Source organism: Mirounga leonina, unplaced genomic scaffold (genome assembly GCF_011800145.1).
Source record: "Mirounga leonina isolate KUSES-001 unplaced genomic scaffold, KU_Mleo_1.0 Mir_242, whole genome shotgun sequence".
In the NCBI taxonomy this organism is placed as follows: Eukaryota; Metazoa; Chordata; class Mammalia; order Carnivora; family Phocidae; genus Mirounga; species Mirounga leonina.
Window position 1 is genome coordinate 63,813 of NW_023270627.1, and position 15,322 is coordinate 79,134.

Below are 15,322 nucleotides of genomic sequence, written 5' to 3' on the forward strand. Positions count from 1 at the left end.
TTTGGTTTATAAGATTCACAGTAGTTTTTGTGGAGATGAAAGATGGTTATAATGGATAACAGGGAAGTTGGAATTCTGATGTTGATTAATGTAAACAGGAATATAAGATGGATGGATTTAATCTCTATGATTGTTGGTGGGTGTTGGGATTTTTTGTTAACATTTGTTAAGTAGAGCCTCTGGATGGTGAGCCAAGGTTCAACAAAAGACTGCAAGGGAAAGTGGAATAGAGAAGTTTATTACTCATGGGTCCTGGGGGTACACAGTATGATGTCTCCAGGGGACACAGGGAGAGTTCAGTGCAGTATGTAGGCAGGAAGTGAGCAGCAGGACTTGGGTACATGCCTTTATTAGGGTCCTCAGGTGCAGTGCTCAGGGGTTCCCAGGCTAATTCTGGATTGGTCAGTTCAAATCAAAAACAGTAGGGTTTTGATAAGCTCCTAGATGGCCTTATCTAAGGGGCACAGAAGGGGAAGGAGCTGGGAGACAGGAGAGATTGTTTATCACAGTGGGGTTTTGGGGAATCATATCTGGAACTTACATTTATTTGTGACCCTGAGGGCTGTTATCCAGGGCATGCACTTACGGTGGGAGGAGGTAGTGTCAGTTGAAGACCCCTGCAGGACACTTAGCCACACAAAGTGGATGCTGAGGCAGCAGTATTACAGAGTCGTTTCCTATACTCTCAACAGTGGGTTGGGAGCTTGGGGCTGGCATAAGGTCCTAAAGATGTAATGTGATAAATTGGTGGTTTGAGGGTCTTTAGGTGACTCAGAACCAACTGTAATGTATGCCTGTGATGACAGTCACTTGGTAGCTCCTTTGGTGGACCTCAGTGGATTGGCTACTCAACAGTGGGTCCCACCTAGCCGATAGGATTTCTGCCATGGCCTCACCAGGGTCCTGAGACTATCATCAGACTTATGTGATAAGTTTTTCGACTCAATTGGGTCTTTCCATTAAAAAATATAATTATAACTTTGCCTTTCTATAGAATATATGTTTAATGAATATTAACCTAAGTAAGTATTGGGGTTTTTTTGTTTTGTTCTTATTTTCAGGCTGCAGACAAGAGAAAAGCTTTAGAAGAGACCAAAGCCTACACAACCCAATCCCTAGCTAGTGTTGCTTATCAAATAAATGCATTGGCCAACAATGTACTCCAATTGCTGGATATCCAAGCCTCTCAGCTTCGGAGAATGGAGTCTTCTATCAATCATATCTCACAGGTAACAGTTTGTGAAAGGCTTTACATTCACATTTAATCAGCTGGCAGAATAGAAGCTGCATAGTCAAAGAAGTAGATTGCCTGGAAATATAGATTCTTTACTCACCTTAATGAGTGTAGTTATTTTAGGTTCAGCTTTGAGTTCAGTATACCTACTCTTCTTCTTCTTTTTTTTTTTATTTTTATTTTTTGTGGTAAAATACACATAACATAAAATTTACCATTTTAACCATTTTTTAGTGTATAGTTCATTGGCATTAAGTATATTCATATTGTTGTATAACCATTACAAGTTATCCTACTGTTAAAGCCTTTTTTTGAGGTAAAATAAATTGCACATAATTAAAGCATACAATTTTATAAATTTTGATACACATACTACCCTGGAGACCATCAACACATTCAAGATAATGAACACCCTCCACCCTCTAATTTTTTCATTCTTCTTTGTTATCCTACCTTTCTATCCCCTGTTCTCAGACTTTCTGTCACTATGGATTAGTTTGTATTTTCTAGAATTTTATACAAATAGAATTATATAAAATATAATTAAATAATATAATTAAATGATACGTAGTGTTTTTTTGACTTCTTTCAGCATAATTATTTTGAGATTCATCCATGTTGTGTGTAAAAAATTTTACTCCTTTTTTATTGCTGAGTACTACTCCATTGTTTCATATTTTGTTTATCCATTCACATATTGATGACCATCTGGATTGTTTTTGGGTTTTGCCTATTACAAATAAAGCTCCTATGAACATTTGTGTACAAGTCTTTATATGGCCATATGTTTTTATTTCTCTTGGGTAAATTAAATACTCTTGAGTGGAATGGTAGATAGTTTATATGGTCGATGTCTCTTTACCTTTATAACCAAATTTATACCTGAATTATTTTCCAAAATGATTATACCATTTCCTCTTCCTACCAGCACTGTATGAAAGTTTAAGTTGCCTCACATCCCTACCAGCACTTGATATGGTCAGTCTTTTTAGTTTTAGTTATTCAGTTAAGTGTTTTAGCCGTTCTGATACTTGGAATTTAGTTTCCGTTTCCTTGGTGATTATTAATGATGTTGAGCATCTTTTCATGTGGCTCTGTAGGTTTTAGTATTTTAAGGCTTGCTCATCTTTTGTCAGATTTATTCCAAAGTATATCTTATTTTTATGCTTTGTAAATGGTATTTTTTATAACCTTAGATTGGTTGTTCATTTTTTGCTTGTATGTACAGAAATACAGTTGATATTTGTATACTTATTTTGTATCTTTGTTAAAGTCACTTAATAGTTACAGTAGCTATTGTACAGATCTCATTGGATCTTCTACACAGATTATATAAATACAGTTTTAGCTTTATTTCTTCACTTTCCTCTCCTCTCCTTCTCCTCTCCTCCTCTCCTCCCTCCCCTCTCCCCTCCCCCCTCCCATCCTTCCTCCTTTTCTTTTCTTTCTTTTCCTTTTTTTTCCCCTTTGCCTTACTGCGGTAGTTTGATGCTTCAAGAAAATGTTGAATAGGAGTAGTGAAAGTGGACATTGTTGTCTTTTTATTTTAGTAAGAAAGCATTTAGTTATTATGTGTATTATAGGTTTTTCAGAAATATGCTTTATGAAATTGATATAGTTGCCTTCTAAAGGTGCAGTTTGCTGAGAGTTCTTACCAGGAGTGGATGATGGATTTTGCCAAATGCTTTTTCTGTGTCTGTTGAAATGATTTTTTTTTTTTTTAAATGTTAAACTAGCCTTGCCTTCCTGGGATAAACTCCATGTGACTGTGATGTATTCTCCATTTCATAGATTGTTAGACTTCATTTGCTAAAATTTTGTTAAGAACTTTTGCTTCTGTGCTCCTGAGAGTTACTGTAATGTCCTTGTCTGGTTTTGGTGTCACTATAATGCTGGCTTTACAAATATGTTGGACAGTATTCCCTCCTCTTCACTTCTATGGAAAAGTGTCTGTTGAATTGATACTTGCTTGCTACCTTTTAAATGTTTGGTAGAATTAACCAGTGAAGCCATCTGGGCCTGGAATTTTTCTTGGCAAGGAGGTTTTAACTATATATTTAATGTCTTTAGTAGATTCAGGGCTGTTCTCTTTATCTGTTTCTTCTTGAGTAAGCTTTGTATTTTTCCAAGAATTTGGCCATTTCACCTATGTTGTTATATTTATTTGCATAAGGGTATTAATAAAATTCCCTTATTCTTTTAATATTTGTAGAATCTGTAGTGATGTCACATGTCTCATTCTTGATATACTTAATTGGTGTCTTTTCTCTTTTAAAACTGATTAGTATGGCTAGTTTATCAGTTTTATTGATCTTCTAAAAAAGACCTCAGCTTTTGGTTTCATTAATTCTCTGTACTGTTTTTCTGTTTTCTGTTGTGTTGACTTTTATCTTGTAGTTATTTCTTCTCCTTTCCCTTTCCTTGGAATTAATTTAGTCTTATTTTATACTTCCTTAAAGTAAAAGCTGAGGTCTTTGAGAGCCTTTATCTTTTCTTACATAGGTGTTTTAGGTCTATAAATTTCCCTTGAAATAGTGTGTTATCTGTATCTCAAATTTAGATAAGTTGTACTTTCATTTTCATTCAACTTGAAATAATTTCTAATTCTCCTTTTTGGTTTCTTCTCTGGCCCAGTGGTTATTTGGAAATATTTCAAGATTTTCAAAGGATCTCTCTGCTATTGATTTCTAATTTAATTCTGTAGTAGTAAGAAAATAATACGACTTCTTTCAAATTTATTATAAATTGTTTTATAACCCAGAATATAATCTCTCTTGGTAAATGTTTTGTATGCACTTGAGAAGAATGTATATCTTGTAGCAGTTGGATGGAATGTTCTGTAAATCTCATCAGGTCAAGTTGGTTGATAATATTGTTCAATTCTTCTATATCCATGCTGATTTTCTGTCTTCTTGTTTTTATTAATTGTTGAGGAAGGTATGTTGTAATCTCTGACTCTAGTTTTTTACATATTTTATTTCTCTTTGAATTTTTATCATTTTTAATGTATTTTGGAGCTGTGTTATTAACATAATACTGTAAATGCTTAGGTTTGTAATATACAGTTGGTGGATTTATCATTATGAAAAGACTTTTTTTTTAATCATTGGTAAACCTAGGTTTGACTAGCTAGGCAGATGTAGTTTGTCCAGGCACTGGGGAGATGGAATGAGTTCCTGCAGTAGAGGTGCTAACTGTGTCAGTGCTCTGAGTTCTCACACTTTCTGTTCTCAGGCGCACTTAGCATCTTAAATTATTGAGAATGCAAGGGTTTTGGTTTATATGGGTAGATCTTTCAGTATTTATCGTATCAGAAATTAAAACTGATGAATCTTAAAGTATTTAACTTATCTAACAATAAACACACCCATTACATGTTAATACAAATAACATTTTAATGAAAAATAACTCTTACCCAAAACAAAAAAATGTGTGAGAAGAGTGGCATTGTTTTACATTTCTGCAAATCTTTTTAATGTTTAATAGAAGGTAACTGGATTCTCATACCTGTTTTTGCATTTAATCTGTTGTGATTTGTTGTTTTGGTTGAAATATATGAAGAAAGTCTGGCTTCATACAGATACATAGTTAGAAAAGGCAGGATGTTGGGGACCCTGGGAGTCTTGGACTATAGTTGGAGAACCACTGCATTATGGGGTTATTACGGTTTAGTCTGTGATATGTATTCTCAGTGTCATATACTGGTCATCACACTTCCATTTAGGAAAAAATCTCCCAAATTTGTAATATAACTCCACCTATAGTTTTTTCTGGCTCTTTGTTGTACAGTTCTTTGTCTATCCCTTACTGACTTCAGTGTTATTTTTGGTGAACTTATCCATGATATCATAGGACTTCTGTTGATCCCTAATGGTCTGTTGGTATTTATTTTAGATTTCCTCAACCAGTTTCTTAAAGACATTTCATGAGTTTTAAGATTAAGCATGCTTCTCTTCTTTGGCACTTGTTATCAGCTGAATTGTGTTCCCCCAGAATTCATATGTTGAAGTCCTAATTTCTAGTACCTCAGAATGTGAGGTACTAGATAGGGTTTTTATTTATTTAATTTTTTTTAAAAAGATTTTATTTATTTATTTGAGAGAGAGAGAATGAGAGAGAACACATGAGAGGGGATAGGGTCAGAGGGCAAAGCAGACTCCCTGCCGAGCAGGGAGCCCGATGCGGGACTCGATCCTGGGACTCCAGGATCATGACCTGAGCCGAAGGCAGTTGCCTAACCAACTGAGCCACCCAGGTGCCCTAGATAGGGTTTTTAAAGAGGTAATTATTGAACAATATTATCAGTCAACTTGACCTGATGAGATTTACAGAACATTCCATCCAACTGCAACAAAATATACATTCTTCTCAAGTGCAGACAAAACATTTACCAAGAGAGACTATATTCTGGGTTATAAAACAATTTATAATAAATTGGAGATAGGGTTTTTAAAGAGGTAATTAAGTTAGAATGGGGTCACTGGATGGGCCCTTATCCGCTATGATTGGTGTCTTTATTTATTTATTTATTTATTTTTATGATTTTACGTATTTATTTGAGAGTGTGAGTGAGTGGGGAGAGGGGTAGAGGGAGAGAGAATCCGAAGCAGACTGCGCTGAGTGGGGAGCCCAACGCGGGGCTTGTTCCCGAGACCATGAGATCACAACCTGAGCAGAAACCAGGAGTTGAACGCTCAACCGACTGAGCCACCCAGACGCCCCTGATTGGTGTCCTTATAAGAGGAGAAGATTAGGACATAGACACAGAAGAAAGACCAATGTGAAGACACAGAGAGAAGAGGGCCTTTTACAAGCCAAGGACAGAGTCTCTTAGAACCCTGCTGACATGTTGATCTTAGATTTCTAGCCTCCAGAATCATGAGAAAAGTAATTTCTGTTGTTTAAACCTTCCAGTCTGTAGAACTTTGTTATGGCAGCCTGTTGTGATGGTCTTGGCCAAGAATGCCTTAGTCTCTTACCCAGGCCTGTATTTGCTCATAGCAAGCCCCACAGACTTTCCCCCTACTGCCATTGGGGCCCATTGTTTTGGCTTCACTAGCTCTCATGGTTCTTAATGATTCAAGACCACCTCCTAAAACCAATAGGGAACTTTAAAAAACAAGATTTATTATTTATAGGTCTTGAAGAGTAAATGGCACTCTGCAGGGCCACATAAGGGCTATACATCAAGGTTGCAGGTAGAGAGAGAGGGAGGGAGCATGAGCCTGGTGTAGGGTCTGAGGGTGGGGTGTGCTAGGGTTTTGTGGGTTCAGTCTGTTGGTGAATTTAAAGTGTAAAAGTGGGAATTAGGGTGCAGAAGGAAAAAGTGGAGTCACTCAAACAGTTAGTTACCTAGGTTACTGAAAGCTTACTGAAAGCTTTCTTAAAGGAGAACTTCATGGATAGGGGTAACCTGGTTTCTTACCTAGTTGTTTTGCTAGTAGCTATGCAGTATAGCTAGTAATATGTTTATTTGAGATGGATGTGTTTGGAATGGATGCCTCACCAATCAAAAACTTAATGCCACACACTTACAGTATATAGCTCTAGCAAACTCATCCAGTACTGGTGTGTCATCTTTAGCACTATCACCTCTATACTTTTTGTTAGCTATAATGAATTATAAACTGTTCATCAGAACTTGAACTAATAGGTGGAAAGATACAATGCAGATTGTTGAGTGTCATTTAAAATGAGAAGGCATGAAAGTAAAAGTAAAAAATAAATAAAAAATAAATGAGAAAGCATGATATGTTGAGTTAACACCCAGTGGCTGGGAGCATTCAGTAATACTCATTTGATTGGCTGATTTACCATGAAAAATTATATTAACTGCCCTATTTAGAATTCTAATAGATTTATATATGCATCTGACATTTCTAAGATGAACCACATGGTACTAGGCTGAGTAATGGTCCCCAAAGGTATCCAGGTCTTAATCCCTGGAAATACATTACTTTATATGACAGAGAGGACTTTGAGGATGTAAATTAAAGATCTTGAGCTGGGGAGATTATCCTGGATTAGCCAGGTATGCTATAAATGTAATCACAAATGTCCTTAGGGAGGGAGAGGGGTGCCTGCGTGGCTCAGTTGGTTGGGCGCCTGAATCTTGATTTCAGCTTGGGTCATGATCTCGCTCATGAGATCAAGCTTCCATTGAGCTCTGCACTTGGGATTCTCTTTCTCCCTCTCCCCCTGACACCGCCCTCCCATCCCCACCACGCTTGGGCCCACCCTCTCTCTTTAAAAAAAAAAAAAAAAAAAGGACAGGAGATAATTTGACACAGAGGAGCAGAAATCAAAATGGTTATATAAGAACAGAGATTATTAGAATGATATGGTGACAAGCCCAGGAATGCCAGAAGCTGGAAGAAGCAAGGAAAAATGTTCTCCCTTGAGACATTCCAGGGGAGCGTGGTGGCCCTTTTGACACTTTGATTTAGTTCTATAAAATTCAGTTTGGATTTCTGGCCTCTAGAACTGTAATCGAATAAATTTCTGTTGTTGGGGCTCCTGGGTGGCTCAGTCGTTAAGTGTCTGCCTTCGGTTCAGGTCATGATTCCAGCGTCCTGGGATCGAGCCCCGCATCGGGCTCCCTGCTCCGTGGGAAGCCTGCTTCTCCCTCTCCCACTCCCCCTGCTTATGTTCCCTCTCTCCCTGTCAAATAAATAAATAAAACCTTAAAAAAAATAAATTTCTGTTGTTTTAAGCCACTAAGTTTGTAGTAGTTTGTTACAGCAGCATTAGAAAACTAATACACGTGATACAACAAATCAGTTCTAAGTGTGGTATGACTTTATATTTGTGTAAATCTTTGGTAGATTGGTACTTGTCATCTTCGTGATATGGATTAAAATTGTGTATCTTAGGGGCGCCTGGGTGGCTCAGTCATTAAGCATCTGCCTTCGGCTCAGGTCATGATACCAGGGTCCTGGGATCGAGTCCTGCATCAGGCTCTCTGCTAGGCGGGGAACCTGCCTCTGCCTCTGCCTCTCTCTCTCTCTCATGAATAAATAAATAAAACATTAAAAAAAAATTGTGTATCTTAAAATCATGAGGAAAACATGAGAAATTCCTCAAGCTTCCTGCCAAAGTTCTGTTACGAAATAGTATTTTTTATCTTCACCTTTGTTATTTTAAGACTGGTATACAATCTAACCAGTTGCTAACTTTCTTCCATTTTTCTTGTACATATTAAGATGCAACAATCAGATGTTTTAGGGCAAATTTCTTCACCTCCTTTTCGGAGGGAGGACACCTTGTATTAATTGAAATTAACGAGGCATTCTTCCTTTAATAATAGTTATTAACAAGATAGATTTATAGAGGAACAAGCTATAGTAACATGGCGCAGAACATATAAATGTTTATCTGTAGGAGTTGAGGGACTGAACCTTGTCTTGGCACTAGACTTTGTCTTACTGTTATGTAAAATAAAATTCTTTTAATTACTGTGTGGATAAACATTTGTTTCAAAATTAGTTATTCTGCCAGGGACTCTTATAGCACCTAGCACAGTGCCTGGTACTTAATATGTGCTTCCATGTGAGTTGAAGGAATTTTTGGATTTAGTATGTTTTAGACATTATATGAAAAATTTGAAGTTAAATAAAACTACTCTAAAGTATAACAAAGATTTCTGGTATACCTTTGGTCCTCTACTTCCCATTATATTCCATATATATATATATATATATATATGTATTTGTATCATGATTTGTAATATCATTCAATTTGTAACATATAACTTGTATCATTAATATGTGTGTGTATGTATTTTACTATAAATTCAGGTTTGTTTTTTTCCTAAGAAAATATATTAACCGGGTGCCTGGGTGGCTCAGTTGGTTAAGCGACTGCCTTCGGCTCAGGTCATGATCCTGGAGTCCCTGGATCGAGTCCCGCATCGGGCTCCCTGCTCGGCAGGGAGCCTGCTTCTCCCTCTGACCCTCCCCCCTCTCATGTGCTCTCTGTCTCTCTCCTTCTCTCTGTCTCAAATAAATAAATAAAATCTTTAAAAAAAAAAAAAAAGAAAATATATTAACCTTGTCTCTCAAGACTGTTAATTGTTGGTATGACACTAGAGCTTCATGCCATCAGATGACTTCTATGAATTTGAATGTTTATTTGAATAATTTAGTGCAGGGATCAGTAAATGGTGATCCATGTGGGCTAAATTCAGTCCTCCTCTCATTTTTGAAAAATAAAGTTTTATTGGAACATAGCATTTTTTTGTTTACATGTTGCTATGGCTGTTTTCATTTCAGCAGTAACATGGTTGAGTAGTTATGACAGACACCATATGGCCTGTAAAGCCTAAAATATTTACACTCTGGCTCTTTTGAGAAAAAGTTTGCTGATCCTTCATGTAGTGTTATACAAACTTCTGTTTCAAAAAAATTTAAAAAGTTTTGTGGGATTTGATACCACTTTCTCCAACTACTTATAATAACTTTTTATTTTTTAAGATAATTTTTCTGGAGGTTGATTTGCTGAGCCAGAAATCGTAAGGAATGGGGCTTGCATGATGTGGATTGCATGATGATACAAATTCTACAAGTTTTATGGCTTCATTCCTTCTATATCTCAATGTAGAGAAGTTAGCTTGTATAAGAAATGATGGAGGAAGCTCCTTTAGAGGTTTAGTATTCTGGCATCACTTGGTATATTGCAGTGCTGTTCTGACATTAACCGCCCAGAGTCAATGACTGCTCCCATTTCGGATGCCAGTGGCAAGTTGGATCCCCATTCTACCCACACTTTTGACCAACTGGTCACAGATCTTGAGTGGGGTAGGGGGTGGTGGGGGGTGTCTTACAACCCCCCTGAGGTGTGATAATTTATTAGAATGACTCAGAATTCAGGAAGATACTATTCTTATGGTACTACAGTTTTATTTTAAAGCAGACACATTGGGACCAGCCAAATGAAGAGACGCAGGGGAAAACCGTAGAGCTTCTGTACTCTCCTCCTGGGGAATCAGGGCACATCACCCTCCCGGCACATCAGTGTGTTGTTCATCAACCAGGTAGCTCTACTGAGCTTTGGTGTCCAGAGTTTGTTTCACATGTAGGCATGATTGATTGAATCATTGGCCATGTGACTGAACTCCATCCCCGACCCTCCTTCCCTACTCAGAAGCGAAGCTGGGCTGACTCAGAGCCTCAGCACTAGTCACATGGTTGGTCTTTCTGGTGACCAGCCCCCATCCTGAGCCATCTTGTTAGCATAAACAAAGATACCCCTATCATTGGGGAAATTCCAAGGATTATAAACTCCCTCCCAGGAACAGGGACAAAGGCCAGTCAAATTCTTTATTATATAATAGCTATCAAATTTGAGGGTTTATGGCCCAAAATAAGTTAATAAGAACCAAGAGTTAACAATGTACTTGTTTCATGGTTGAATCTGTGATTTAATTCTGTTCATATTGAAGTTTATATAAAACTCATGTTGGAGGGTTGCTCTGTCAGTTTGTTTTATAAACAGTTTTTACTGCCCTAGAACACTAGATCAAAAGATGTAATTTATAAGATGTTTCTTAAAACTACTTTTCATGTACTGATACTTAAAGTGTAGTATATTTATAGAAGTAGATTTCTCAAATTGGTAATTCTATAGAAGAATATTTAGCATTTTAGATAACTGAAATTTCCTATTTTAATCATATAATAGAAGATTTTCTAATATATGTGCCTTCTTTTATATATATGGGTAGACCATAGGTAATCCCACTCCTTCCTGCCCCCCATGACAGAATTTGCAGGTTTTCTATGCATAAAAGAATCTCTGAGAACTGCAGACTTGGGTGAATAACCTCAAAACATGTTTTCTTCTCCTGGCTTTCACTTTTTAGGGTAGATTTGATTGGGGTTGGCAGTAATAATTTTGATTTGGAAAAGATGGGTATCAAATCTTTGAATTTTCAATATTCCCCTTTCCTTCCTTTCTGCATCTACGTTTAGCACTACAACAACCCCAGAATGGTCTTATTTATAGACTATTTATGGCTAGGTGTAGTTCCAGGACAAATACTGTTTTTTTACCCCTCACAATTGTTTCTGGTTTGTGAAGAAAGAAAAGGAAGGTAAATCTAGTGTTCATGTATATTATAAGTTGGCAGAATCTCAAGTAAGGTTTTCTAAGATTTTTAAAAAAATTTTAAATGATAGTTGATGGTAGTATTTTTTTTAAAGGTTTTATTTATTCATTTGAGACACAGAGAGAGAGAGAGAGAGCTCGAGCAGGGGGAGAGGCAGAAGGAGAGGGAGAAGCAGGCTCCCTGCCGAGCCTGACAGGAACTTGGGATCATGACCTGAGCCGAAGGCAGATGCTCAACCATCTAAGCCACCCAGGCGCCCCAGTATTTTTGTTTTTAAAATGTTGTTACTGGCCGATAAACTTAGTAACAATACTTTCTTCTTCCCTTTTTCTTCCATTTTGTCTGTCTTTTTTTTTTTGTCTTTCATTCTGTCTCTTTTCTTCTTTTTAATTTACTGATCTATGAAATTCACACACTAACCTAAGCCTTTCCATATTCTAGTCACCTTCTAACACATGCATACACACCAACCCACCATCTACTTCTGAATGAAGATTGAAAGAGACTTGTGCCATCAACCTTAGAGGACTGGAAAAATTAATTATTTTTAGGCTATTGAGAATAAAGGCAAAGCTATGTATTTAGTTTCTATTCTAGAGCTCCCAATTTTGCAGTAAAAGTTTGCCAGTATCATAGGCTGGCCCTGAACTATGCATGTGTGGAATGAAATGCAAGTAACCTAGCCAAGGGTGAAAGAACTGAAACAGAAGTTTCAGCTGCTGTCCATTTTAGAGGAGACCGTTTGGAGTTCAAGTCGAGCTAAGTTTATTAGCAGTACTTTTCAGAGGACTATAACAGGATTTTGAGTTTCTGCAAGGTATCAGTTACCATGTACAGGATAGCTATCATTATTGGACCTATGAAGAAATGGGAAATATGACCAGAACTCAAGATAAAAGGCAGTCAGTAGAGCTCAACTCTTACAAGTGTTGGACAAATAACTTTCATTATTTGAGCAGCTCTGAATTCAGGGACTTAAAACTTTTTATAGTTAAAGGGAATTTCAAGGGACTGATTCTAGTTTCATTCTGCAGTATTTTTTCTCATGTGTTCTAAGGTCTGACCTACAGTTTGATAGTCTCTTGCCCTGTAAGATTAGGTCTCCATTAATAATTGCCAGAATTCGGGGCACCTGGGTGGCTCAGTTGGTTAAGCAACTGCCTTCGGCTCAGGTCATGGTCCTGGAGTCCCGGGATCGAGTCTCGCATCGGGCTCCCTGCTCAGCAGGGCGTCTGTTTCTCCCTCTGACCCTCCTCCCTCTCATGCTCTCTGTCTCTCATTCTCTCTGTCTCAAATAAATAAATAAAATCTTAAAAAAAAAAAATTGCCAGAATTCTAAGAACTGGCCTACTAGGGAAGTTGTAATCTGTGATGGTGCCATTGTAATTACTGACTTTAAGAATTTGATTCGTGGATTACAATAAAGAATTAGAAAGCTTTTGCCACTCTCTGCTGCCTCAACTAACTCTTGACACTTGCAGCTGGTGACTGGGTATTGGAATTCGGAGTCCAATCTCGCCTCCACTGCAGTTGCTTCTCAACATTCAAAGAATTAGAGAATGGATACTGGAGCACCACTTTGAAAAAAATCTCATATCTCAACTTGTTTGCCAATAGAGAGTAATGTAAAGGGGTAGTAAGAGATCTCCATCTCACTTTTAATTTCTGTATCCCATGAAAGTGTTATCATTGACAGGTCTAAAATTACATCCAGAAGCCCAGCTGTGAGAACAAATGAACAATGTTGGTTTTGGCTTTTTAGCTTCTGTAGAGCAAGAAGTTACTCTTGGGATGGGGTGGAAAGGGTAAAATGAAAATTGAGTGAACTAGTCTTATAGCATGCATTGATGTTATCTGCACTCCCCTGGTACTTTAAACACATACCAGTTGCTGCATTTACTGTTGGAATTATGTTTTCAGTGTAGTTGGGGAGCTTTTGAAAGGTAGCAGATTGTATTATACATTCAGTTTTTAAAATTCTAGAACCGAGCACTGAACCTGTCATTGACCAAGCCTTTAGTGAATGTTAAAAAGTTTCACTTGGGAGGAGTTGGTATGTGTACTACTATTAAATACAGTGCATGGAAGTATTTAATAAACATTTTAATAGAGTAAAAAATCCTGTGGGCATATGGTTTGGGTGGCATCTGTGGTAGTCTGTGCATTTATTTTGTGACATGGAGTGCAAATGCATTCCAGTCTGAGGTAACGGCATCAGACACTGACACAGATGTCTTACTCAGGGTGACAAGGATGTGCAGTGGAATGTTTGGAATGGGGCATGTACCTGGAGGTCAGCTTGGAAAAATAAATTTGAAGTTCTAAATTATACTTCATTTCCCTTTGATTTGGTTTCATTGATGAGGCTGAATAATGGCTTGTGTTATATTAGGAGCGTAGATAGTATCCTCTTGTTCTTTTGCTTCTCATATCTTAGTGCTAGAACTGTACAGCTCCTGAATTGAGCAACATGCTTAGCAGAAAAAGAGTTACCAGTCTTCCTGAGCTGTTGTCAGATGGCTGACTGATGTGATTAAGCCCCTGAAGCAAAAGGGAGACGTGTTTTTTGGAAATTGGAGACTCTCTTCTTTGCTTTCACGATAAACAGCAGGCTTATCCTGACTCTGTTCAGTATGCTTTTTGGAGAAAAGAATCATCTAAGCCTATCTTATGCCTCAGATTGTCTGTGGTGTTGAGGAAGCAATCCTCCAGTCTCTTCCCTATTTATCACACAGTTCGGTCTCAATCACTTTTTCGTTCTGTCCTAATTAACAAGGGACTGTTTTCTTCTCACTTAGAGTAAGGACTGCCTTTTTTCCGAAAGAGACTTTGGAACCCCACCTTCTTCTAGCTTGATTCTATATAGCTAGTTTGGGAGTCTCCTTCCAGATCTTAAGTTCTTATGGTTGTCTGTAAGCCGTTCACCAGGCTACAGCTCAAACCTCCTAATTGGTTTCTGAGTCTTCACAGTAGCCTTATCTTGTTTCAGATCCTGGAAATGGGTTTTCACTTCTTGTAGTTTCAACTTTAGATCCCATAGCATGGCATAAAAGGTTCTTCAATCTGGTCTTTTCCAGCTCTCAACGCATTCCTGCTGTATTCAGCTTCTTGAAGTGTTCCAAACATAGCATGTAAATTTGTGCCTCTTTGCTTTTCCATAATCTGTTTGTCTTACTTGGAATTAACTTTGTCGTGTCTCTCTTCTGCTTAACAAGCACCATCTGAAGTCTTTACTGATTAGCTCCGGGTAGACTTATTGCCTCTTTGTGCTATGCCATCTAACTTGTTCCTACTTTTGTCAGTGACTTCAGGTATAGATGTCTGTCTCCCCTTTGTCACTCTTGAAAGAGCATGTTTAATTCATCTCTGCTCCTCAGTGCATAGTAACTGGAACTTAAGAAGTGGTTTGAGGGGTGCCTGGCTGGCTCAGTCAGTAGAGCATGTGACTTTTGATCTTGGGGTTGTGAGTTCAAGCCCCACATTAGGCGTAGAGATTACTTAAAAAAATTAAAAGAAGTGATTTGAGAAAAAAAAAAGTGATTTCAAAAGTGATAAAGCCATGTGGTATGGTGTGCTTTGGAGTCATAAAGACCTGGGTTTGAATCTTAATTCTGCCACTGTATAATGTGTTCAGATTACCTAACTTCTTTGAGTTTAGTTTTCTCATTATTCATATTGGGACAGTTGTGCTGACTTTACAGATTAAATAAAGAATTGTACATAAGCATTTAGCTTAACACTTGTATATAAAATGTTGGTATTATTAGTCATCATATCTATCATCCATTTTTTCTCTTATATGCAACTACTCTTGTACTCCCCCTTCTAATCAACATGCAAGCATGTTTGTTTTTTTCCCATTGTAAAAAAGCTTTCCTTACCATACACCCTCAAGATACTATCTTTTCTCTTGACAGTTCCTAGCATGTATGTCTTAGTCCACTGTGATTTGATTTTTTGTCTCTGTCACTTTTGCAGTGAGC

At 37.6% G+C, this 15,322-nt stretch overlaps 1 protein-coding gene across 1 annotated transcript in view; it reads left to right on the forward strand.

The window, feature by feature from the left end:
- Positions 1–15,322, forward strand: part of ABI1 (abl interactor 1) — a gene marked incomplete at its 5' end in the record, with an annotated part of 138,076 nt that overhangs the window by 63,807 nt on the left and 58,947 nt on the right. The window contains one exon of the mRNA XM_035029477.1: positions 1,062–1,229. Within this exon, the coding sequence (XP_034885368.1) occupies positions 1,062–1,229 (168 nt within the window). The remainder of the gene's footprint in view (positions 1–1,061; positions 1,230–15,322) is intronic.